Below are 21859 nucleotides of genomic sequence, written 5' to 3'. Positions count from 1 at the left end.
GACAGGGTGAGGGCACATGTCAGGGAACCCAAGGATTCCATCCGATTGTCTGACGTGGTGCACTGTGGGTGCGCGAGGGTGCCTTGGAGCTGGCTTTGAGCAGGTAGACAGGCCCTGTTCAGATAGGAGGTGCCATTTTAGAGGAGTTAGACAGATTTTTTTTTTTTAAATGTCAGAAAAGAAGCCACAGTTGACATGGTGGCACATGCCTGGTGGGGAGGCTGAGGCAGGAAGATCATAATTTTGAGGTCAACCTGGGCAACTTAGACCCCGTTTCAAAATATAAAGGGCTGAGGATGTAACTTAGTGATGGAACACCCCTGGGTCCAATCCCTAAGACCACATAAATCAGAAACAAAAACAAAAATAATAAAACCCAAAATAACAACTACCAAAAAAAAAAAAAAAAAGAAAGAAAAAAAGAAAAGAAAAGGAAGCACATCAAGGAGGAAGAAGATAATAGAATTTACATCACCATCACCCACAACTTACTTCCCATCTCTAAATAGATTTTGTATCCTGCCTGGTTCAGGCCACACAGCTTTCTTGGAAGTCTCCCAAGATGCCGTAGGGGGCCTATCTCAAGTCTGAGAAAACCGATGGGACATGTGTGATGGTGGATAGAGCCACTCCAGGGACTTTAGGGGCAGGACCCTTCTGCTGTCTCTTGACTCTGTCCCCAGCACCTTGTACCACATGATGGGACTCAGTGAATGTTGAGAGGTATGGTTACAAAGGCTCACGTTCCTTTTCTTTCTTTCAGAATGTGATGGTACTTCTAAAGCTGTTGTGAACGGCTTGGCACCTGGTAGCAATGGGCAAGACAAAGGTGAGGCTCTTGAAGAGAAGACTGGGTTGGGACTGAACAGCATTTCTAGAAGGCACACAGTATATGGGTTGGGCCACCTCGCTTCCCTGCGGGGAGCATCACTGTCATATTAGGTGGTGAATTAGAGACCAGTTCCCTACAATGACCTGTGTTCTTGATTCTCACTGGTCTCAGGCTATGAGATGCTGTGCTGAAAGCTGTCTCTAGCTTACTAGGATGGGTCAAATACATGTGCCATGCCTTGAGTATTTGGCACCCATCACCCTGAAATCTCCCTTATCTTGCATTTCACCCTTGCTGGTAAATAGGGAAACTTTCACAGCCTGTGAGGCAAGACCCTAGATCATTAAAAGAAATTATTTCAGTGCAATCAGTTTTAGTTTCATGCACATTCTCTCATATTTTCAGATTTTTTTTTTTTTTTTTTTTTGTGGTGCTTAGGTTGGAACCAAGGGCCTCTTATGTGCTAGGCAAGCACTCTACCACTCAACTCTCATATTTCAAGTTTTTAAATACTGAGGATGGTAATCATGGGCAAGGGGAGGGAAAGGGGAAGTACTGGGGATTGAATTGGAGCAAATTATATTATATGCATGGATGAATATGTCTAAATGAACCAGGCTATTATATATAACTATAACACCCTAGTAAAAACATTAAAAACTTCTTTTGGAAAAGAGATTTAAATGTGAAGTGAGTAATGGATAAGATGAACTTTGAGGTCCTGTTTGCTCAGAAGACTTTCCTGGTTGCTTAATGTGGCCATCCAGACAGCCTAGCAGTGGATTCCTGGCACCACTTTTTCCTTTTTTTTTCTTTTCAGTATTGGGGAATGAATCCAGGGGCACTTAACCACTGAGCTTCATCCCCAGCCATTTTTATTTTTTATTTTGAGACAGAGTCTCACTGAGTTGCTGAGGCTGTCCTCAAACTTCTGATCCTCCTGCCTCAGCCTCCTGAGTCTGGGGTGACAGGCATGTGCTACCACATCTGGTTCCTGGCACCACTTTTGTAGTGTGGAGTGACAGAAGGCTTAAGTTGGAGTAATGAGAAGTGATTCAAGTGCGCATTCTACCCTCACAAACAGAGATGTCTTGGGAGGTCTTTTTATCTTTAAGGGTGTGAATTCTCTTCTCTATAAATGAGGGAGTTCATGATCTGCAGTGTTTATTTCTGCTTCCCATCCTGGGCTCTAATGATTCTCTGACTGCTCATTCAGCTATATTTATGGAATCAGGAAGGAAAAAAAAAAAAAAATCCTGGTATGGGCCATTTAAGCCAAAATGCAAGATCTCCTGAAGAATAATGCCAGAGAGTTTGACGTGTTTGGCCTTTGTAATTCCCATCTAGTGCAGCCAAGATTCCTTTTGAGACATGGCCAGGTATAAACCCAGAAGGAAGCAACCAGGGAGAGAAGGGAGAGACAGCAGGAGGAGTTGGGGACTCTGGGACTCTCAGTTGACTTGGAGGTGGGCTCCTTAGGGGCAGAAGGTGTCCTGCTGCTGTTCTGTTCTTCCTGCCTCCCTGCCTGGCTACTCTTGGTGTGGGACTGTGTCTACTGTTTTCTTAGGGTCTTGAACAATCTTGATGCAGCAGCACTTAGGGGACATTGTGGGCCATACTTGTGGAGTGTTTGCAGGGGAGTGTCAAGCATCTGATGAGGAGCACAGAGAGGGGTGGTGGCCTCATTAGTTTTTAAAGTAAAGATGTGGGGCCATCAGCTCTGTCCCTGTAAATTCATTTATGTAAGTGACATAAGGAGGTGGGAGGAGGGTGGAAGGTGGAGGTGAGTTCTACTCTCTCCTTAGTAAGACTCATCTTTGTCTGGAAACAAGGAGGCAGGTGTAACCTGAAGTCATGGGGTGGGGTGTCTCTGGAGGTCACATAACCAGGAACCAGGATAGCTAAACTCTAGTCTCAGCCTCTGCACTTGAGAACTGCATGGTTGGCTAAGCCTAAGGCTTCTTCCTCTGAAAACAGTAACAAATCTCCCACCCAGCCAGTTTCCCAGGTGATTATAAGGCATAGTCAATAGGATTGCTGTGAAAGCTCATTTGTATCCTACTGTGTGCAGAATTGTCATTATTAACTTAGTTATTGATGGACATAGGCATATAACTGTCATATGCCTTATGAAGCATTAGGTGATGGGCTGGAGGTATACTGCCTACCACCAAGGGGCCTCCCAACTACCCTCCCTCCTGTCCCTTTGACAATCTTGGTTTCACCAGCATGATGTTTGATTCAGCAGTGACAATCTTTTATCCAAGCAGTACTACCCCCTTGTTATTCTGTGACTCTGGGCCCTGAGACCTCTGGGCATCACTTGTTGGAGCAACTCTGGCATCATAGCACAAGAGCTCTGACCTTTCTTCATTTGCTGCCATAAATGAAGCCTCACAAGAGGCTTGGGGATGTGCTCCCATTGAGATCAGAGCCTGGGCAGGCAGGGAGGCCAGAGACACTGTAGACAGACAAGTGGGAGTACACTGACCTTGAGGACACAGCCCTCCTCGAATCCCAGGCTGTGAACCCTGCTCTGCTTTAGCTCAGCTGGGCATTGGGATCTTGTGTTGTGACTCAGTCTGCCTCGTCTTCAGCATGCACTTGGATACTTGGCAACTCTTTCCCAGGGAAGGGTAGGTTTAAGCAAGACCATCTGTTTCCAAACAGATGGGGGTTCTGATTTGCTTGGGACCAGAGGGTAATGATTGTCAGAGTGGGCCCAGGACCCCAGAAGTTTTGATCTGGGGAAGCAGTTCCGATGATTGAAGGGACCAGGCAACCCACAAACTTGTTCCTTTCCTAGCTCCACTCATCTGGAGCCTTTGGGCCACAGCCCTCTCCTCAGAGCCCTTGCTACAGAGCAGACCACCCGACATTCTGGACCCTGGACCCTGATTGCACACCCTTCCTCTACTTGCCAGGCCATCTGTGTCTCTGTACATCTCTTTGTCCAGAGCTTGGCACGCTCCCGGTGTGGCAGGAGGCACTGGTAAACACTGACCAATGTATTTGGGTGATGGTTGGAGGCAGGCTTCTGCGACTTGGCCCAGAACTCTAAAGAGAGAAAGCAGGTTATTTTTGATTACTGCATCTACTGCTCTTTGTATTGTTCTTCATGTGTAGGCGACTTCCTCCTATTGTCCCTGCTCAGTTCCTCAACTGCCTGAGTGTTTCCCAAATGTTCCTTCTGGATGCACCATTTACCCTTTTGTGTTTTCAGCAACTGCCGACCCTTTACGCACACGCTCTATTTCTACTGTTAAAATAATTCCTGTGAAGACAGTGAAAAACGCTTCAGGCCTAGTACTCCCTCCAGGTATCTCGCCTTGGGTTGGTTCCTTTCTTTCTCATTGTTAGATCATGCATGGCTCCTTTTTTCTTCTAACACATACTTTGAGGCTTAATCCTTGCATGCTCAGGAGGCATCCTCCCTCTCTTCCTGTTTGTTTCCTTTCTTCGTGTGTGTGTGTGTGTGTGTGTGTGTGTGTGTGTGTGTGTGTGTGAGAGAGAGAGAGAGAGAGAGAACAAGAACAAGGAGAAGAACTGCAGACAATGGCCTTGCCTTCCGTCCACTAGGAGAAGGGTCAGTTGGGAGGCTGGGCATTTGGTCTGGAGTGGGTCTGTGTCGACTTGCCAGGCTCTTCCTATAGGTTTACAACTCCCAATACTTAAATGAAAAATCCTGGAGAATAACCTGGCCTCACAGGGAACCTCTGACTTGGGCTGACTTTGAAGCAGCTGCTGTAGATGCTAAACCTTGACTTGCCTCTGTGATGCTCTGGGCTGTTTCCCAGAGCACCCAGCCCCTCCCCAGCTTCACCTGCAGTTACTTCCTGCCTGCAGGGTGGGGAGGAGGCGAGGCCCAGTAAAAATGTCAGTTCAGATGTCAGCTCTGACTCACAGCTTCCTTCTGTACCAAGTGAGACAAGTGAGGCCAGCCACATTGCATCCCATAGTGCTTCCAGAAGCTGGGCATTTCTGGCTGTCTCACAATCTTCGGGTGGGCTGTGGATCTGCCAGTTTGCCCTTCATTTTTCTGAAATGACCATGAAGCATTTTTCCTAATAGTTTTGTGACATTAGTCATTTACCCTCTTCACAGGTGGACAGGTAAGATCCTCTCCAAAGCTACTGCCTGCTCTGCCATGTGTTGTGAGTTCTGTAGTTTACTTTTCAGCGGAGCAGGCGAAGAGGGCAGAACTGTCCTTTTCTGTAGCACGGGTGATTCTTCAGAGTTGTTGGAAAGGGACTGCTAGAATGGAAAGCAAGGAGAAAAGAGGAATTGCTTCTCTCTGCCCTAGCTTAGGAATGGGGAGCAGTCGGACACTGAGCTCATGTCCTGTGCAAATGCACACCCTGAGCTTTAGCCTATAATCCTAAGCATTGAGATTTTAGGTCAGGGATTCAGGCTTTGAGCAATTTGGAGGGGAAAAAAAGTGTGGAGTGGAGTTTAGCTTAGCTCAGCTGTACAAAAAGAAACATTTGGCACATGTGCCTTCTAGAATTGCATGGTCTGCACCAGTTTCCTGCCTCCTTGTTACTGATTTTCCTGGAGGATAGGCATGTAGATCTTTTGAAGTTTACAGTAATTCCTCCAAACTGCAATTTCACTTTCTATGGTTTTAGTTACCTGTGATCAACTGTGGTTCAAAGGTATTACATGCAAAATTCTAAAAATAAGCAATTCACAAGTCTTAAATAAGTTTTATTATGTTATAAATTTACAATTGCTCTATTTCATTAATAGTTATTGTTAATCTCTTACTGTGTTTAATCTCTGGGGCTTTATCATAGTAGTTCTGAGTATCTATATATAGCATATCTAGGGGTTAGTACTATCTGTGATTTCAGGTGTTCACGGAGGGTCTTGGAACATATCCCCATTGGGTTAGAGTGACTACTGTATTTTGAAATCCTCAAAGAAACAAGGATGTCCTGGGTCTGTTATTAGGCCCTTGTGAAACTGTAGAGGAGGTTGGAGACCCCGTGGAGACTCAGCAGAGGTTCCAAGGATACTGTCCACTTGGGGCACTGAGTCTCCAGTCTTTCTCAGTGTGAGTGTTCTTCATTACAGTTGGAATGGAAGTCCCACCCATAAGCAGCATGTCCTCCAGATTCATTTCAGGGTCTTGACTTAGAGGTTTGAGAAGACTTGTTCTTTCTTTTTTCCTGTTGGAGAACTTCAGAGAGCAGTGATTCTCAGAACATCCCCCTAACTCTTTATGTTGCCAGCTTGCTCTTTTGTAAGAAGGATACTCTGGAAACTCAAGAGATCTTTCATAAATGCTTTTTTGAACTGCGCCTTACTAATTAGCTAGAAATCCATTCACCAACCTAAACTTCATCTAATAAAAGGAATAAACCTGCTTTCATTTCCAAATGTTTTGAGCTGATACGGTAACTCATACATATACTCAGAGCTGACTGTTGCCTCCATTTCCCCCTAATCTCATGATGAGCCATAAACCCCTGAGAATGTGATTTTTCCCTTTCCACCACCCACAGATTAATTTCATTAGCCACAAATGTTTGAGACTGTGCATAGCTGTAACCAGGTTCATCTCATTCCCTGGTTGTAACAATTTGCTAACTGATTGTCATTTTAATCCCCCAGGAGTCTTGGATTCAGTCTTCACTTTTGGGTATTTTCTTTTCAGACATGGATCCTACAAAAATCTGCACTGGAAAGGGAGCTGTGACTCTCCGGGCCTCATCCTCCTACAGGGAATTCCCAAGTGGTAGCCCTGTGAGCCCTCAGGAAACCCCGCAACATGAAAGTAAGCCAGGTGCGCTGCTCGTAAGACTGGGGGCAGATTGCAGAGCTCTATGGGAAGGGCAGGAGGCTAGCCTGCTTTTTCTGAGGGAGTTACAAATTCATCAACCAGCTGCTGAGTTTTTCAAGGGTTCCTGCGACAGTCAACTCCTTGTCCCTTCTGTGATGGCCGTTGGTCCAAGGCCTGGACTGACATGTTGTCATGTGTTTCATGTGAATCACAACATTAACCTCCATTTTATCTTAGCTTCCACTGAATAAATTGCCCTGTCACGTGGACCAGTGCTCTGCAGATTGTATTCATGTGGACAGAGGTGGCTTAGGGTTTGATAAGATAGGCCATAGGTGAGGCCTCTCTGAGCTCACCCCTGCTTCTGAGAAGTTGGCTGTGACCTGATTGGGCATGGCTGGGCTGGAGAAGAAGCCAGGGGATACTAAGCAGTGCAAGTGGCTGAATGAACTCGCTCCCTGGAAAGCAGAGGCAACAGGGCTCAGGCTAAGGGTGGGCCCAGGCACCCGAAAGAGCGGAATCAGGAGAGCAGTTCAAAGGCCAGTGCAGACTCTGAGCCAAGTGGAGACCAAAGAAACCCATGTGAAGTCCCCTGCCCACCCTGATTTACAACATGGGAAACCTGAGTGTCTGTTTCATGGTGTTGAGGTTTAGACCTGGGACTTTGTAATCCTGCAGATCTGCGTTCACATCCTGCCTCCGCCACCTGGTGGCTGTGCAACCTTGGGCGAGTTACTCTTTCTCTCAGTCCTAATGATCTCAGCTGTGGCATGTGGTGGATTGCAATACCTGCCTCACAAGAAGGATGGATGAGAAGGATGTGAAGTGCTTTGTACCAGGTCTGGTGGCATGGAATAAACTATTAGGTGTTAGCTGCTGTTATTAGATTAGGATTAGTTTGGCCTCTCTGGTCAGGGCTTTTCACAGCCCAAGTATTTTGGAATTGGGAAATGCTGACTTTGTGGTTCCATGGGCAGGAAGTTTGGGGGAGACCAGCCCCTTTCTTCTCTGCAGGGCCTTGGTTCTCATGCTCTCTCTCTATCAGAATTGTCTGGAGTTAAAGCACAGGTTGCTGGGCCCCAGTCCAGAGTTTTAGAATTTGTGATTCTTGCTTATAGATCTGAGGCTGCTGGACCAGGGACCACATTGAGAACTGCTGCTAGGGGATGGAAGTTTTCTTTTTTCTTGAATAAAGAGAAATTGAAATGAGGAACTGACCACCACTCCCTTGGAACCAGAGAGGAAAGGAAGTAGGATATGCAAGCCCTTTTGGTATAATAGGAGGCATGTGTTGTGATAAGATGGAATTATGCAGGATAGTTAGGCCCAGCGTCCTGAAACCTGACTTTCTTCCTGTTCCAGCACCTGCTGAGGCAGATACTTGAGGACAGACCAGGCCAGGTTTGGAGCACAAGCCCCTCAATCATAGTGTTGGTACCTGTGGAGGGCTTCTTTCTCCCTAGGCCCAGGGAAGGCCTGACCAACCTGCGGCACTAAAAAGTGATCGTGGCTTTTTGGTCCTGTGCCAACATCTAATTCCCAACCCATTGCAGTTTACTACTCTCTTCTCTAGGAAATGTGGGGACAAGAAGAAAAGGCAAAATTATTTCTTTCCAAGGCTCACTTAAACCATCCTCTCTGGTCCTGGCAGCTCCCAAGCTGGAGGGCATGTGGGTAAGAGAGTACCAAAGGATCCAAAGAGAAAAGCCATTCCTGCAGCCCCAGGTCCAGCCGAATGATCTCAACCTGGCCCATTCTCAGGCCTTGAGTGGAGGCGGTGGAGGAGAGGGAGCCTTGAGCTCCCTCTAGTGGTTGCAGTGTGGCACCAATGTAGAGCACAAATGCACCTCTTCTGTAAGGCTTGGGCTTACAGAGCTGTGTGTGGATTGTAGGGGTCTAGGAAGCGCTTTCTTGTCCTAGGAAAATTCTGAAGCTTATGAATTCCTACCAACTAATTTTGGTGAAAAAAGATTCCACCAAATCGTTACCGAATTATTTTAAAATTCTACTCAGAAGAACTAAGAGATAGCTATCAGTCATGTGCACCTTATGGTAAATTAATCATAGTATCTTTCTCCTGATAAGTTGAGATCACTGAATCCAAATGAACATACATTCATTCAGCATCACGTGTGTGCCAGATTCTAAGCAAATGGTAGGAATTGTGATAAGAAAAGGAAAGAAGAGAGGAAAAAAGGAAAAGAGTAATTCTGGGTGCTTAGCAAGGGCAAAAGGCAGTTTGTCACAACAGAAGAGTCAGGTGGGGCTTGTGGCCAGCTACCCTGCTTTCTGGCTATGGTTCAGTCACAGCGATTTTGAAGCCCATATAAAGTATGAGGAACTTGGGCAAGATGCTTTCCAAGCCTTCCTGGTTCCAAAATGCCCCGTGACCTTGGAGAAGTTGGAAATTAACCCAGCACAAATAGAATACTATTGACTGGGTGTAAATTTAAAATTGTACTCTTAGGCAGTTTGGGTGGAAAGGAACAAGCCGGGTTTGAGTAGAGGAAACAAAAAACCCACAAATCCTTATTAAAAGTACAGAGCAGGCTAGAATGCGCCAATGCTCGGGTTGAGGTTAAAAGAGGGTATGACCGTAGAGATGGAACATTTAAGAATAGGGATCTCGTCCTCACACCGTACTGCCTGTGGGCTGGCATCCTGCAGGCTCTGGAGTTTGGCTGTGTCCTCATGGCTCTTTGCCCTCCTCTCATTGCTGCCTACTCCCTCCTTTTGAACCTCCGCATGACAACTTGCCAGCTCACACCAGTCTGTCTTGGAGCCTGGGAGCCCCTGGGTCTTGACTGGTCTCACAAAAACACTTAATCAGTATTTGCAGACAGCTATGTCCAGCCTGGACAAGTGTGAGGCAGTGAGTGGTTCTTGCCAAGGACTGGGCCTGCTTCCTCCTCCCACTGCCCTTGGATAGCCAATGTCAGATGGCAATCAGCTTCCTCCCTTATCACCAAGGCCAGCATCTGTCCCCTAGTGGCTCCGTCTGCCTCCTCTCGGCCTTGCTCTGTGGATTTACCACCTCTTTATATCCCTATAGGTTATTTGCTTAGACTGGAGGCTCCTGTCTTGAAGTGTCCACTCAGGAACCACATTTTAGGTACCACCTATTTTTACTTCTTGCTCCAACTCCCTCATCCTGGGAGAGATGGTATAGCCCTAGAGATGTGGAGTCCTCTGTCAAGCTCGGCTCTGCCGTTTACTGTGTTTGTGATATGAGCAAATTAGCCAACCTTAGAGGGCTTCAGTTTTCTCATCTGTAAGGTGGGGATGATAGAGTCGTTGGGATTCAATGAGCTGTGTCATATCAAGCATAGCACAGTGCCCAGCCCATAGTAAGTTGTTCTTTAATGGTAACCATCCTAGTTTTGGTAGGTCTGGAGACTGCTGAAGAATTGAAATAATTTTGTTTTGAGGTTATGAGGCCTGGGCCAGGTGGTGGCCACAAGGATGAAGATCAGGGCAAAATGTACTGAGGAGGATGAAAAAAACAGGTTCAATGAGAGAGAGGACTCGTTGCTGGCCGGGTGGTGTCTTCCTTTGTTTCCTAGGACTGCCGTGGCTCTCAGGAGTTGGGGGATTTGTGAAGGGGTTGAAAGGAATGTTGAAATTCGTTTTTAGACACGTTGAGTTTCCTGGCAAGGGAAGGGCTTCTAAGAGAACATTTCTAATGGGAATTTGGAAATTTGGAGTCCAAGGTATGAATTTGGGAGTCATCTGCTTCCAAGTAAACATTAGGAGGACAGAGATGTCCTCTGAGGTGGAGTCAGGGGACAGGTCAAGCCCTCGTAGATGCTCAGTTTAAACCCACTCTCCAGATTCCTGCTTTTGAATGGTAACTGGACTCTAGGTCCCTGAACACGGCTTCCTAGCCCGTTTCCTCATCTCTGATTGTGGACCTTGGTTTTTGGATTAGAACCATCTAAAAAGAATGGCTATAATTCTAGTGCTGACTCCCTGCCCCTGGGAGAAGCTTCATTACCTTATCCTTGTTTCCTGAACTCATTGCCTGGACAGATCTGTGTGCTGGCCCTGCCGTTTCAGAGTGACTCCACTTATGTCCCAGGCTGTAGTGCTTTAACTCAAGGGAGGTGGGGAGCTTGAGCTGGTGGTGGGTGCAATGCCAGGCTCCTGTCTGGTGTAAGCCTGAAGAGTTTTTGACTTGATACATCAGCTCCTGTGTTCTGACTCCAATGCTAAGGTCCAGTTCAGCCCTTAACATTTATAAATTCTATGTCAGTTGGCCCCAATCCTTACTGCCTGACTTGTTCACTACAAGTTAGTTTTGGACATGAAGATTCTTGCACCTACAATCAACTCATTTCCTCTGATTTGACTCTCACATTTGCTCTCCAGATAGGCAGCAGCAGAAAAATATAAGAAATTTGACATTGAAACAGTTAAAAGTACCCCCTATCCCCATTAAACCAGAGTGGATTTTTATGAGTAAAAGTGTGAGAATTAAGTCAACAGAATTGGAGGGGAAAGTTTCTACAAGAGAGCACCCTCACTTCTGATACCCAGCTGCAAATTCAAGGGATTTCCCAAATGACCTTCAGGTTCAAAGAAGGACTCATGTAACTCACTGCAACTGTTAGGCTCACAGTTACAGTTTCTTATAGGGAAAGGGTAGAGATTAAAATCAGCCAAGAGAAGTGCGTAGTGTAGAGTCTGGGGAAGTTAGAGGTTGTTTCCCAGAATCAGCGTATGACAGTATGCTCTGGGTGTTGCCAGTCAGAAAGTTTACCCAGGCCTTTGTGTCCAGAATTTTCACTGCATGCTCCACCACCCACCTGGCAGATCTCATTAGAAGGTGGAGTGCCTGTTGGCTCCAAGCCCCCACCCAAATCCCATTGCTGGTGTGGCTCAGAGCCCTTAGATAGACAAAGCTATTCCTCTCAGTTATGAGATTCCAGGGACTTAGTGTGAGATTACCTCCCAGAAGCAGAGGGCAAAGCCCAGACCTCTTTTTGGGATAAATTAAATTCTCTATTACACAGCATAAATAAAAGAAAATTAAGTTGGAGAACGCCCTTACACCTGTTTTTAACACTTGCCATCTATCTCTTGAGTATTCTACCAGAACACATCAAGGCGGACTCAGTGAAAATTATCCTAAGATCCCAAGAACTGATAGTCCAAACACACACACACACACACACACACACATATACACACACTCATCAAAATGAAATTATAGTTGCAAACCAGAAAAGATTATAAATAAAGAACAGTGGAAGAAAAGATAAGGCAAAATAAATTATGTTTCAAATCTTATTGAGGACCCACGTTTCCAAAGCCTCCATACTATCTAGGGAGCTCTGAGGTAATGTTTATTGAAAGCAGCATTTTGACAGTTTCTTCAATCAAGTGTTAATAATTGATGATTATATATGGAAAATTTCATCCTGCTACACTCAAGCACAATTGGCCCTGGGCTGCTATCAATCTCCAGGTGCGGAAGACAAGGTAACAGGTGAAGGACGATGAAACATCAGAAATGCACCTCCCCTTTAACAGGGGAGAGGGAATCGCCTAAGAAATCCTGGGAACTGCTATTTGGGGCCAGGGTAAAAGGAGCAGTTTCAAAGATCTGGAATGAGAGGGAAAAAAGGGGAAGATCCCCAAGGATCTTATGTTCATGAGCTATTTATCAAATGGCAGAGATCAGTGACTCTATGTCTATGTAGATTTTCCCCCTTATTCTTTGGATTCTAATTTTATAAAGCATATACTTCATGCCCATTTACTTTTGTGACTCAAAAGAGAGTCTGTGTGTATTTCACAGATGAGGCCAGGTCATCTGTGCAGGATGTACAATGAACAAAACGGAGGAAGAGGGCTTTTACGATACCTAGAGTCTTGCGTGGGCAATCATACTTTGACTTTCCATGACAAGTCTGTTTGCTAGTGTCACTTGAAGAGAACCATCTCAACTGGGAACCAAAAAGTGGGCAAAATACTGTATTGCAAACCCGTGTACAAAATTTACATCCTTCACTGAGTCATCCCTCAATCAGAACCTGTTGACATTTAGTGTATACATAAACCTAATCCATTTAAAAAAAAAAATGACCTGACAAAGGTAGACAAGGAAATAGTAATTTAGGGCTGGGGATGTAGCTTGGTGGCAGAGAACTTGCTTAACATGCTTAGGGCCCTGGGTTCAATCTCCAACACCAAAAAAAAAAAAAAAAAAAAAAAAAAGTAATTTAGAAAGAAGATGGGATGGTAAAAGTGAGGATAGAGGGTCATCGTCATTTTGTCAATGCGTCACCTATGTTTGGGGGCTTGCCAGATGGAAGAATTTCTTTGGGCCAGGCACTTCATTGGTGGCACCAGTAAATGTTAAACGTACACTTTCACATTTACCTACCTGATCTCTGGGTCCTCAGCAACCCTATGAGGAGTACCTGAGGTAAGGATTATATTTTATATATGAGGAAAGTGAAATTTGGTTTGGTTAACAAATTTGTCCCAGTCATACAAGCAATAATGTGAGCAAAACACAAGTCTTTAAATTTCCTGACTGTGTGGTCACAGGGGGAGATGACAAATAGCTAATGAATTGTCCACAGGGAGTGGCAGAGATGTTACAGGTAACTTGTTAAAGGAGTATGTAACTGAGCCAGGCATGATGGCACACACCTAAAATCCCAGCTCTTCAGGAGGCTGAGGCAGAAAGATTGAAAGTTCAAGGCCTGCCTCAGCAACTTAGTAAGGCCCTGTCTCAAAATAAAAGATAAAAAGAACTGAAAAATGAAGTAGAATGCCCTTGAGTTCAATCCCCAGTACCAAACAAACAAGTAATAAAATATATATGTATATATAAAGAGTAAATAACCAAGTAATTTTGAGGGAGGAAACAATAAGGTCAAATTCAGGATATTTTTGAGTGAACCTTGTATCATTGGTTCTTGTAGACTGTGGACCACCAGCCTCAGCATCACTAGGAACTTGTTAAAAATGCAAATTCTTGGGCCTTACCTCTCACCCATTGAAACCAGAAAGACTGGAAGTGGGTCTCAGTAATCTGTATTTTAACAAAGCTTCCCCATGCTTCTGATGTAGGTAGATCTCTACTGTACATGGATGCAAATCACTTAAAACCTTTACCCCTGCCTTATCTTGCTCTTTTGGCTCCTACCACCATCCTGGAATATAGCTGCTTCTTTGTGGCTCATGGTATAGTTGGGTGTGAGCAGGATGCTGCACTTGGAATCTGGAGACCCTGAACCGACTGCTTTATCCCTTCTATGTAAGGCTGTGTGGCTTTGGGAGTCATTTGGATAGTCTCCATTATCTCATCTACAAAGTAGGGTTATTACCTACCTTCCAGAGTTGGCATATACACTAAATTAAATAGTAAGTAAGCGTAAAAGTATCACAGTGTCTGGCACTTAAAAGGTATTCAGTAAATGTTTGTACCTCCCCACTCAACATCTGGAAAGTCCATCTCCAGTCACTAAGGGACCTACATAGAAATGGAAGTGTGGGCTGCGAGAGCTATAGTATTAGTCCCCTCTTTATCTCTGCATAGGGATGCATAAAGACGCAGCTAAGGAGAAGAGGGAAGTCAAGAACTGGCTAGATTAGGGGTTGGCAAACTGTGGCCATGAGTAAAATCCAGCCTACACATTTTTGTGTAGTCTACGAGTTAAGAATGATTTTTGCATTTTTAAATGGTTGAAAGAAAAATCAAAAGAATGATATTGTATACCACATGATAATTGTGTGAAATTCAAATTTTACTACCATAAACAATGGTGTATTGGAACACAACCATGCTCATTCATTCCTGGATTGTCTGTGGTTCCCCTTGTGCTGTGCTGTGATAGCAGAGTCAGGTGCAGGTTTAGTGTCCTTTATTTGAAATGCTTGGAACCAGAAGTATTTCGAATTTCAGATTCTGGAGTGTTTGCATATGAATAATGAGATATCTTAGGGATGAGATAGGACCAAAGGCTAAACATGAAATTCATGTATGTTTCCAATATGCTATATATGTACAGCCTGAGGGTGATTCTATACACTATTTTTAGTGTGGCTGTGTTTTGACTGCATCCCATCAGATGAATTTTCCACTTGTGGCATCATGTTGGCACTCAGGAAGTTTTAGATTTTGGAGCATTTCAGATTTTTAAATCAGAGATGCTCAAACTGTAGCTGTGACTGAGACCACATGACCCACAACACCTAAATGTTTATTATCTGGCCCTTTAAAGAAAGGTTTGTAGAGCCCTGGGCTAGCTGGAAGATACAGTATATAGAGACAAGAAGTGTTGCAGAAGAAGAAGATAAATAGCAAAAATTTACTGAACTTTGCCAGGCGCTGTGCTAATAAGCATTTCATGTGCTTTGTGTCATTTAATTATTATAACAACTCTAATGAAGCAGTCATATCATTATCCCCATTGTCTGGATGGGCAAATTGAGTCTCATAACTTGCTCAGAGTCACAGAGCCCAAAGATGGTAGAGCCAAGATTTGAGGTTCAGCCGTATTATCAGCTGAACACATAACCACTGCACACTACTCCTTTTGTGGAGCTGGTGGCTCCACTAGAGAGGGGTTTATGGACTCTGAAATGCATTCGGCAGTGGCTGGGAAGACTGAAGGGCTACAGCAGTACCTGGTAGCATGATGAACACTCAGGAAGGGTGGTTGGGTTTTAAATGTTAATATGGTTTATTGAATGTAAAGAAAAGCAGGCAGAGACAGAAAAAGTTCTCTCAACAGATACCTCTGGGTGCAAATCCTGTTCTACACAGTAAAACCACTCCTAGAAAAAGGGCCTGAGCACTTCCTGTGCAGGGCCTGTCAGTCAGCCCAGTCTGCTAGTGAGGGGTGGTCATTCTGTGCCCACAGCAGGCCCGAGGAAGGGGAACGAGAGTTAGTGAGTAATTGGACAGTAGAGAGTTCTGTTGCCTTTCTGTCTGTAAAATAAGAATGTCAAGGAACAATTGTTTCTTCATTCCTGTGAATGTGAGCCTTGTGTTTTCAAAGGTCAGTGCCTGTGAGCACATCATGGTTTAGAGTGGGTTCCTATGGTAATCAGGCCATCGTGACTGAGGGCACTTTGTGTCAGACAATGGGGTGCTGGCTTTTCGTTCTTCTATGTAGCTCATGCTTGTTTCCTGCAAATGTAACCATTTCTGTTTTTCCCCTTTTCTTCTTTCTTTATCCTTTCTGCCCCACACATAGGTCTGGAGCCAGAGAATTCTTCAGCAGGTATGCTTTCTCCTGTACTCCTACTGTCTCTGCCTTCCACCAGGGATCCCTGAATTATAGCAGAACTGGGAGTGTTCCCCGTGAGTGACAGTTTGTTTTCTCCCCCCATCCCTCAGATGAGTGGAGGCTCTCTTCCAATGCTGATGCCAATGGGAACGCCCAGCCCTCCTCACTTGCTGCCAAGGGCTACAGAAGCGTGCACCCCAGCCTTCCTGCTGACAAGCCCCAGGTAGGCACGTGCCCAGGGGAAGGGTGGGAGCTAGCCGGTGGTTCTCGTCTTGTAGCCTAGGTGTGTAACTTCCTGCTTGTCCAGCTGGACCTTGTGATAGGGTTCAGATTTTTGGCCAATTCTGGAAAAGCTCTGTAAGATCCAGAGTTAGGAGACTTGGGACCAAGGGGAGCAGAGGTACTGGGATGAGGTTGTTCTGGACAAGGGTGTTGGAAATAGGTCTGCTATTTTCTAAGTTTGACATGTATGTGAAAATGTTCTGAAAGATGGAATCTATTCAACCTTGGTAAGAAGGAAAAAGGTCTGAACTTGGTTTGGAAGTATTTTTTAGAGGGTAATAGTCAAGAGAAGAATACCTCTTGTGTTTATTCCATTCTCCAGAGTTGGGGCTGTAAGAATTCCACCAACTGTGTTCTCACAGATTGAGATCAGGAAGTTGTGGCCATACCCTAAATTCAGCAACCCAAGAGCCTGCAGGTAGAAGTCAAATAATAGCACAACTTAGCTTAAACAACCCAGTTCTACCCGACAATAGAAAACCCCCCAAACAGTACAACTTGAAGTTGGGATAATTTTGTTTAGGTCATTGTACCTAGGTAGGTTTCCCTCTTCCCCTCCCTAGTGATACTTTGCCATTTTGATGAAAAGGATGAATCTTGTTGTAATTCGGGTGCTCTGTGAAGAATGTATCTACGCAGAGGAGCCACTTCCATGGATGGGGTAGTCTTTTCTCCTAAAGGAAGTGCTGTTGCTCAACAGATACTGCAGAAATGTGTTCCCAGTGTCGTCCACTTGCCCTTCCCGGTACTTCCCTCTGAAGATGCCCCCAGATCTGAGAAGGAGCCCGGAACTTCTATAGGTTCTTCTTAGTTCCCTCTCCTTTCTCTGATGATCCTCTGACTCCTGCCAGAGTATATAAAATCACCCTAGCTCCTGCAGTGAACCCAGATCAGAGATGATGTCTTCCTTCCTCTCTGTAGACCTCTGTCATCTTGGGCCTAGTTTTGGTCACTTGTCTGTACTAAGCAGCACTATGAAGCCTTTCCATTACCTGCTATGATGTGTCTCCCAAGTACAGCATGTCATCCAGGATCCCTGGTTAGAACCAGGAGCTGCAAGTGGGCCTGGACTCCTGAAGGCCTCCTTAGACACAGGGACTTGGGAGGTCAGTTGTCTGGTAAATGATTTGCCCTGGTTTTCCCATTTCTGAAACCTTTCTGAGTATATAAACGTGGTGCCTATGGCAGATATGCTTCCTTCTCAGCTACTTTCAGAAGGATAGTCAGCCAGCTGGGCGGGGTGGCACATGCCTTATAATCCCAGTGGTTTAGGAGGCTGATGTGGGAGGATTGCAGGTTTGAAGCTTATCTTAGCAATTTGGCAAGGCCCTAAGCAACTTAGTGAGACCCTGTCTCAGAATGAAAAATATAAAAAAGTGTTGGGAATGTGACTCAGTGGTTAAGGGCCCTAGGGTTTAATACCTGGTATCAAAAAAAAAGGATGCAGTCAGCTCTGTCTATATTAGAAGACAGTACCGATTAATTCAGAGCAAATTTGAAAGTACGTCATCTTTTCTCATCAGTACTTAGCCCACTCGTTTCTTTTGGCTTTGTAAATACCTCTTCTTAAGAGATCATTTTTAAAACCATGGGAAATAGAGAAAAATTCCTTTAAAATACATTTATTTAGGATGGCTTTATTGAACACCTCTGTTACGTTCAGATCACTGTGTTAAACATTGCCCTCCAGGAGTTCATAAGGTTGAGCATTCTATCATGGTTTCACAACTGTGTGTTTTCTTATTGGTCACTTAATTTTCTTTTAACTGGGACTTCTTAAAAGAAGCATGGTAAATACTGGTGGTAAAGGCTGATCTAAAGGCTTTATTCTGCATATTCAGCATAAATTGTCCACTTAGGTCATGCATAACTTTTTAGGTTTATTTTCTGAATGATTTCTTGACTGCATGACCATTGCCAGAGATGTAACTGGCTTCAACAAAGCTAAGGTGGGCTGGGCTGGGCACTTCCCAGGCGGGGATTTAGTGAAAAGAATTCTCACACCCCTGTGGGCCCACCTGGGAGTTGAGCCTAGGAGACCACAGATGGGAATCCTGTGTCCTGCCAGGCTGCACTTACTGTGCTCCTCCCTTAGCCCCAGGAACAGGGAAGCAAGGGTTCCCCTCAGTGACATCCTCATCGTGGTGGTCCCCAGTGGAGGTGGGGATTGGTGTTTAGAACTGTATAAACTGTAAACATCCCACAGTTTTCAAGAAGCCTCATTTTTTTCCCCCACTGACCTACCTTGTAAAAAGATAAGTGGAATTTCATTAGTAGTCAGTTGGGCAGGAATGCAAACTGCCTGTGTGGTTCCTACAATGTTTACAGTAAAATGAAAAGTAGTTCCTTTGAGCAAAGTCACTGTGTCTCTTCCCCTCCTTCTTTAGGGCTAAAAGAAGCCCCAGGACAGGAAGTCCTTTGGCTCTGAGTGCATTGTCCACACTCTGGGGAAGCATCCTCTACAGGGTCATAACCCTGGAGGACTCGTGCCTGATGTAATGCAGCTCTGGCACCATTTATGGTCACAGCTGATTTAAGTTAAAAACTCATTAAACTAATATCTGTCTTTGGACAAGAAGAAATCACATGTGAGATACTTGAGCTCAAAGTAAAAGTAAATCTGACCCCTAAGCAAAATGGCCTTCTGCTTACTTCCTGACAACTTTTCTCAGCTCACCCGGCAGTCCTTTGGTGTGTGCCAGTTCAAGTATTTTGTTTCTGGAGAGCATCATCTGGTCTGTAGACATGCTCCAACTTCCCATCCAAGTTCACTGAACCAAGTGAATTCAGCTGTAAGTTTTTGCTCTTGCTGTATACCAGAGAGGAGTTGTTCATTGGTACTTTGAGCTGGCATAAATAGCCACATTCCCCTACCACTGGCATGGGTGTGCTGTGGACAGGACAGGCATTGAGTTAGCAGAGAATATTCAAATAGGTGCTTCTTGACCCAGGTTATTTTTAATTTGAAAATTGAGTTTAAGGAATAGGTTATTTATTCTTTTGGAGTTGATATTCTAAACCAAAATTTTAAAAGAATTTCTCACCCATTCATCCTTTCTAACATCCCTTCCCCTTCTATGTACTCTACAAAATGTGAAAAAATTAAAATGAACCCAAGATAGACCCATGCCCTTGTACTGTCCTAGTTTTGAGTCACAACTCATTTATCAGATATTGGCCAAGCTCTGATATCCCTCACCTGTTCAATTTATAGGATGGTTTTGGTTTTATTCTAGTGTTGGGATATCTGTAAAGACAGGGGCCAGTGCAGAAAGTCTAGGAACATGAGCTCTCCTCATCTCATGGCCTCATTCCCAAATTGAGTCACAGGTTGGAAGATCAGTCTGGAGAATCACCCTGCTTCCTAGACATCTGTCTTCTGTCCTCTGAGACTCAGAGAGGAGTGGTGTTGAGGGGAGAAGGATGGAATGTGAACTACTTCTCTGTAGCTCTGAAACTATATAAACATAGCCCCGGGCTTAAGTTATGATTCTGAGGTTGATCACTCACCATTAGGATTATACATTATGGTGGGCCGACTAGGGCTGGAATTTGACAAACCAGAAACAACCCAATCCCATAGACAATTACTTGGTTTCCTTTTCTGTGTACATCACAAAAGGGAGATTGTGTACTTTGAATCTCATGCTTGTCTTCCTTCTTCTGGAGCGTGTGTGTGTGTGTGTTGCTGGGGATTGAACCTGGGGCTTTGTGCATGTTAGACAAGTGCTTTAGCACAGAGCTTCACCCCCAGTCCCTTCCTTCTAATAATTAGTTCCATCAGATTATTTCCTCTAAGAAAAGAACATATGTGGATTCATAGTCCTCAGCATTCTTGGTGGGCTTTAAGTTCTTATCCTTAAGGAATTGAGGACCAAATCTCCATGGCTCAATGAGGACATCTGTCTCCTTTGAACACAAATAAAGACAGTTCTTCCCATTCTCTTTTTGCTAAGGGAAAAGAATAAAAGACACTCAAAAGTATCTAACAAATGTTAACTTTTAAAGCTCAAGGCATCAAGAGAAAAATTAAAGGAAGGAAGGCTAGAGACAAAAGGGGGCTCTAGGGCTTCCTCCATTGACATTTGGTTTCTTGGGTACCCTCCTTGAGTCAGGAAGTTGACAAAAATGCGGCTGACCAAGGACTGGTGTTGAGAGTGCTTAGCCTGTTGTGTGCTGGCCTCAGCCTCCCTGGGATGTGAGCCAGGCCAGCATTCCAGGTGAGTATGAGCCAGTCCTTGGCTTTGCCCAGAGGAGAACTGGGTATGAGGAGGAGACCAACCTGAACATTTGCCTAAAAACATGTCCAGGGGTTTTTGTCTGCAAGTCACTTTATGCTGTTGTTTCTAATGATCATCCTTTCCATCTCCCCTCCTTTTTCTTTTTTCCCTGTGTTTTTATCATGCCTTGGAAATACTACTAAAGGTTCTCTCTCCCTCACACCCTCCTCTCCCTCAAGAGGACCGCTTTGCATGGCAGCCCCCCACCATCCGCAGTACCTATAAGGATTCCCTCTACAGGAGCTCACCAAAGCCTTATGTCCCACCCAGCACCCCCAACCAGCAGAACCCCTCACCACCCCAGCCCGTGTCTGTCTCTCTGGCAGCTAGATTGGCTCCCAAAGATGTGGCGTGTCCTGGTCCTTTGCTTCTGGGTTCCACATTCCCCAGTGCTTCATCCCAACCCCGGCACCACTATGCAGCCACCAAGTTAGTTTATAGTAAGAATGTGAGCTCTAACCCACATCATGAGGCTGTTGGGAATAAAAAGGTCAGCAGCTTATATGTACCCTGTTTATCCAATAACATTTGCCGGGCGGCATTGGAAAACTGTCCTGTTGCACGTGACCCAGCCAAAGACACTCCCTTGGAGGCTGCAGACACCCGAGCACCAGCCCCCAGCCTTGTGCCCCGCACAGCCGGCACAGGAGAACCACCCCCTGCTCCTTCTCCTGACCCTCCCAAGCTGTTCTTTGACATCCATAAAGATGCTGGTAATCGTGGTGAGAGTCCTTCCCTGAGGACTCGGGCTTCGTTCTCAGATGCAGTGAGACCATCTGTGCTAGGCCCCCAGGTTACCTCTGATCCCGAAAACCAGAAGAGCAAAGAACCTTACCTTTTGCAGCCGGGTTATCCAGCCAAGGCAAGAACTTAGGAATGTTTGTGTGTCTTCTTCACTGTCTCTTTTGAAACTGATGTGAGCAGTGCATTCCTTCTCTGGGCTGCTCCATCCTCCCTTTCCTCATTAATATTGCTGCGGCTTGAACCCCAAATCCTTCTCTCTAAACATCTCAGCACAGACCTCTCTCTGTCTCCCTCTCTCTTTTGTAAATCTGTAAGGATGCCAGATCATGGAATCCATAGACTAATCATCTGGTGAGATAACGGACTCTTCATATTTTATGACAAGGTGCCAGAGGAATTGTATTTGCTCCCAAGCTTTCAGGCTCAACAGTGGCTTTGTGGGGTTAAACACCGCCTGCTGCCTGTTCTGTTGTTCTGTCTCTTTCTCTCTCATAAAGTGTTAAAAGGATTCAAAAATAGATGGATGGAAAGTAAACTTGGACGGGGCTCCCTCTGTGTCATGGAGTATCAGGAGGCCAGCTGGCTAGCACCAACTGTCTCATGTACTCTGAGGAAAGGGCACCGATTAAATATTTCTCAGAGTACATCACTGCATGTCCACTCTCGACTGTTTAAATATGGAATTCCT

The 21859-nt window shown here is 45.0% G+C and overlaps 1 protein-coding gene and 1 long non-coding RNA gene across 14 annotated transcripts in view; one reads left to right on the top strand and one right to left on the bottom strand.

The window, feature by feature from the left end:
* The window catches only part of Sorbs1 (sorbin and SH3 domain containing 1), a 233015-nt gene that overhangs the window by 121912 nt on the left and 89244 nt on the right, over positions 1-21859 (top strand). For 7 of the 13 annotated variants that reach the window (XM_047552720.1, XM_047552716.1, XM_047552719.1 and 4 more), the window contains 6 exons: positions 764-829; positions 4056-4151; positions 6492-6620; positions 15833-15859; positions 15976-16088; positions 20573-21289. In XM_047552720.1, the coding sequence (XP_047408676.1) occupies positions 764-829; positions 4056-4151; positions 6492-6620; positions 15833-15859; positions 15976-16088; positions 20573-21289 (1148 nt within the window). The remainder of the gene's footprint in view (positions 1-763; positions 830-4055; positions 4152-6491; positions 6621-15832; positions 15860-15975; positions 16089-20572; positions 21290-21859) is intronic. The other 6 variants (XM_047552726.1, XM_047552725.1, XM_047552728.1 and 3 more) reach the window with 2 other exon arrangements.
* Positions 15334-21825, bottom strand: LOC124984736 (uncharacterized). Its single transcript, XR_007108746.1, has 3 exons — positions 21263-21825; positions 18825-19037; positions 15334-16559 (listed from the first exon to the last, which is right to left on the bottom strand). It is a non-coding gene; the product is annotated as an uncharacterized LOC124984736 (long non-coding RNA).

This window comes from Sciurus carolinensis, chromosome 5, assembly GCF_902686445.1.
Source record: "Sciurus carolinensis chromosome 5, mSciCar1.2, whole genome shotgun sequence".
Classification (NCBI taxonomy): domain Eukaryota; kingdom Metazoa; phylum Chordata; class Mammalia; order Rodentia; family Sciuridae; genus Sciurus; species Sciurus carolinensis.
Note: the sequence above shows the minus strand (reverse complement) of the source record. Positions and strands in the feature narration are given on the sequence as shown.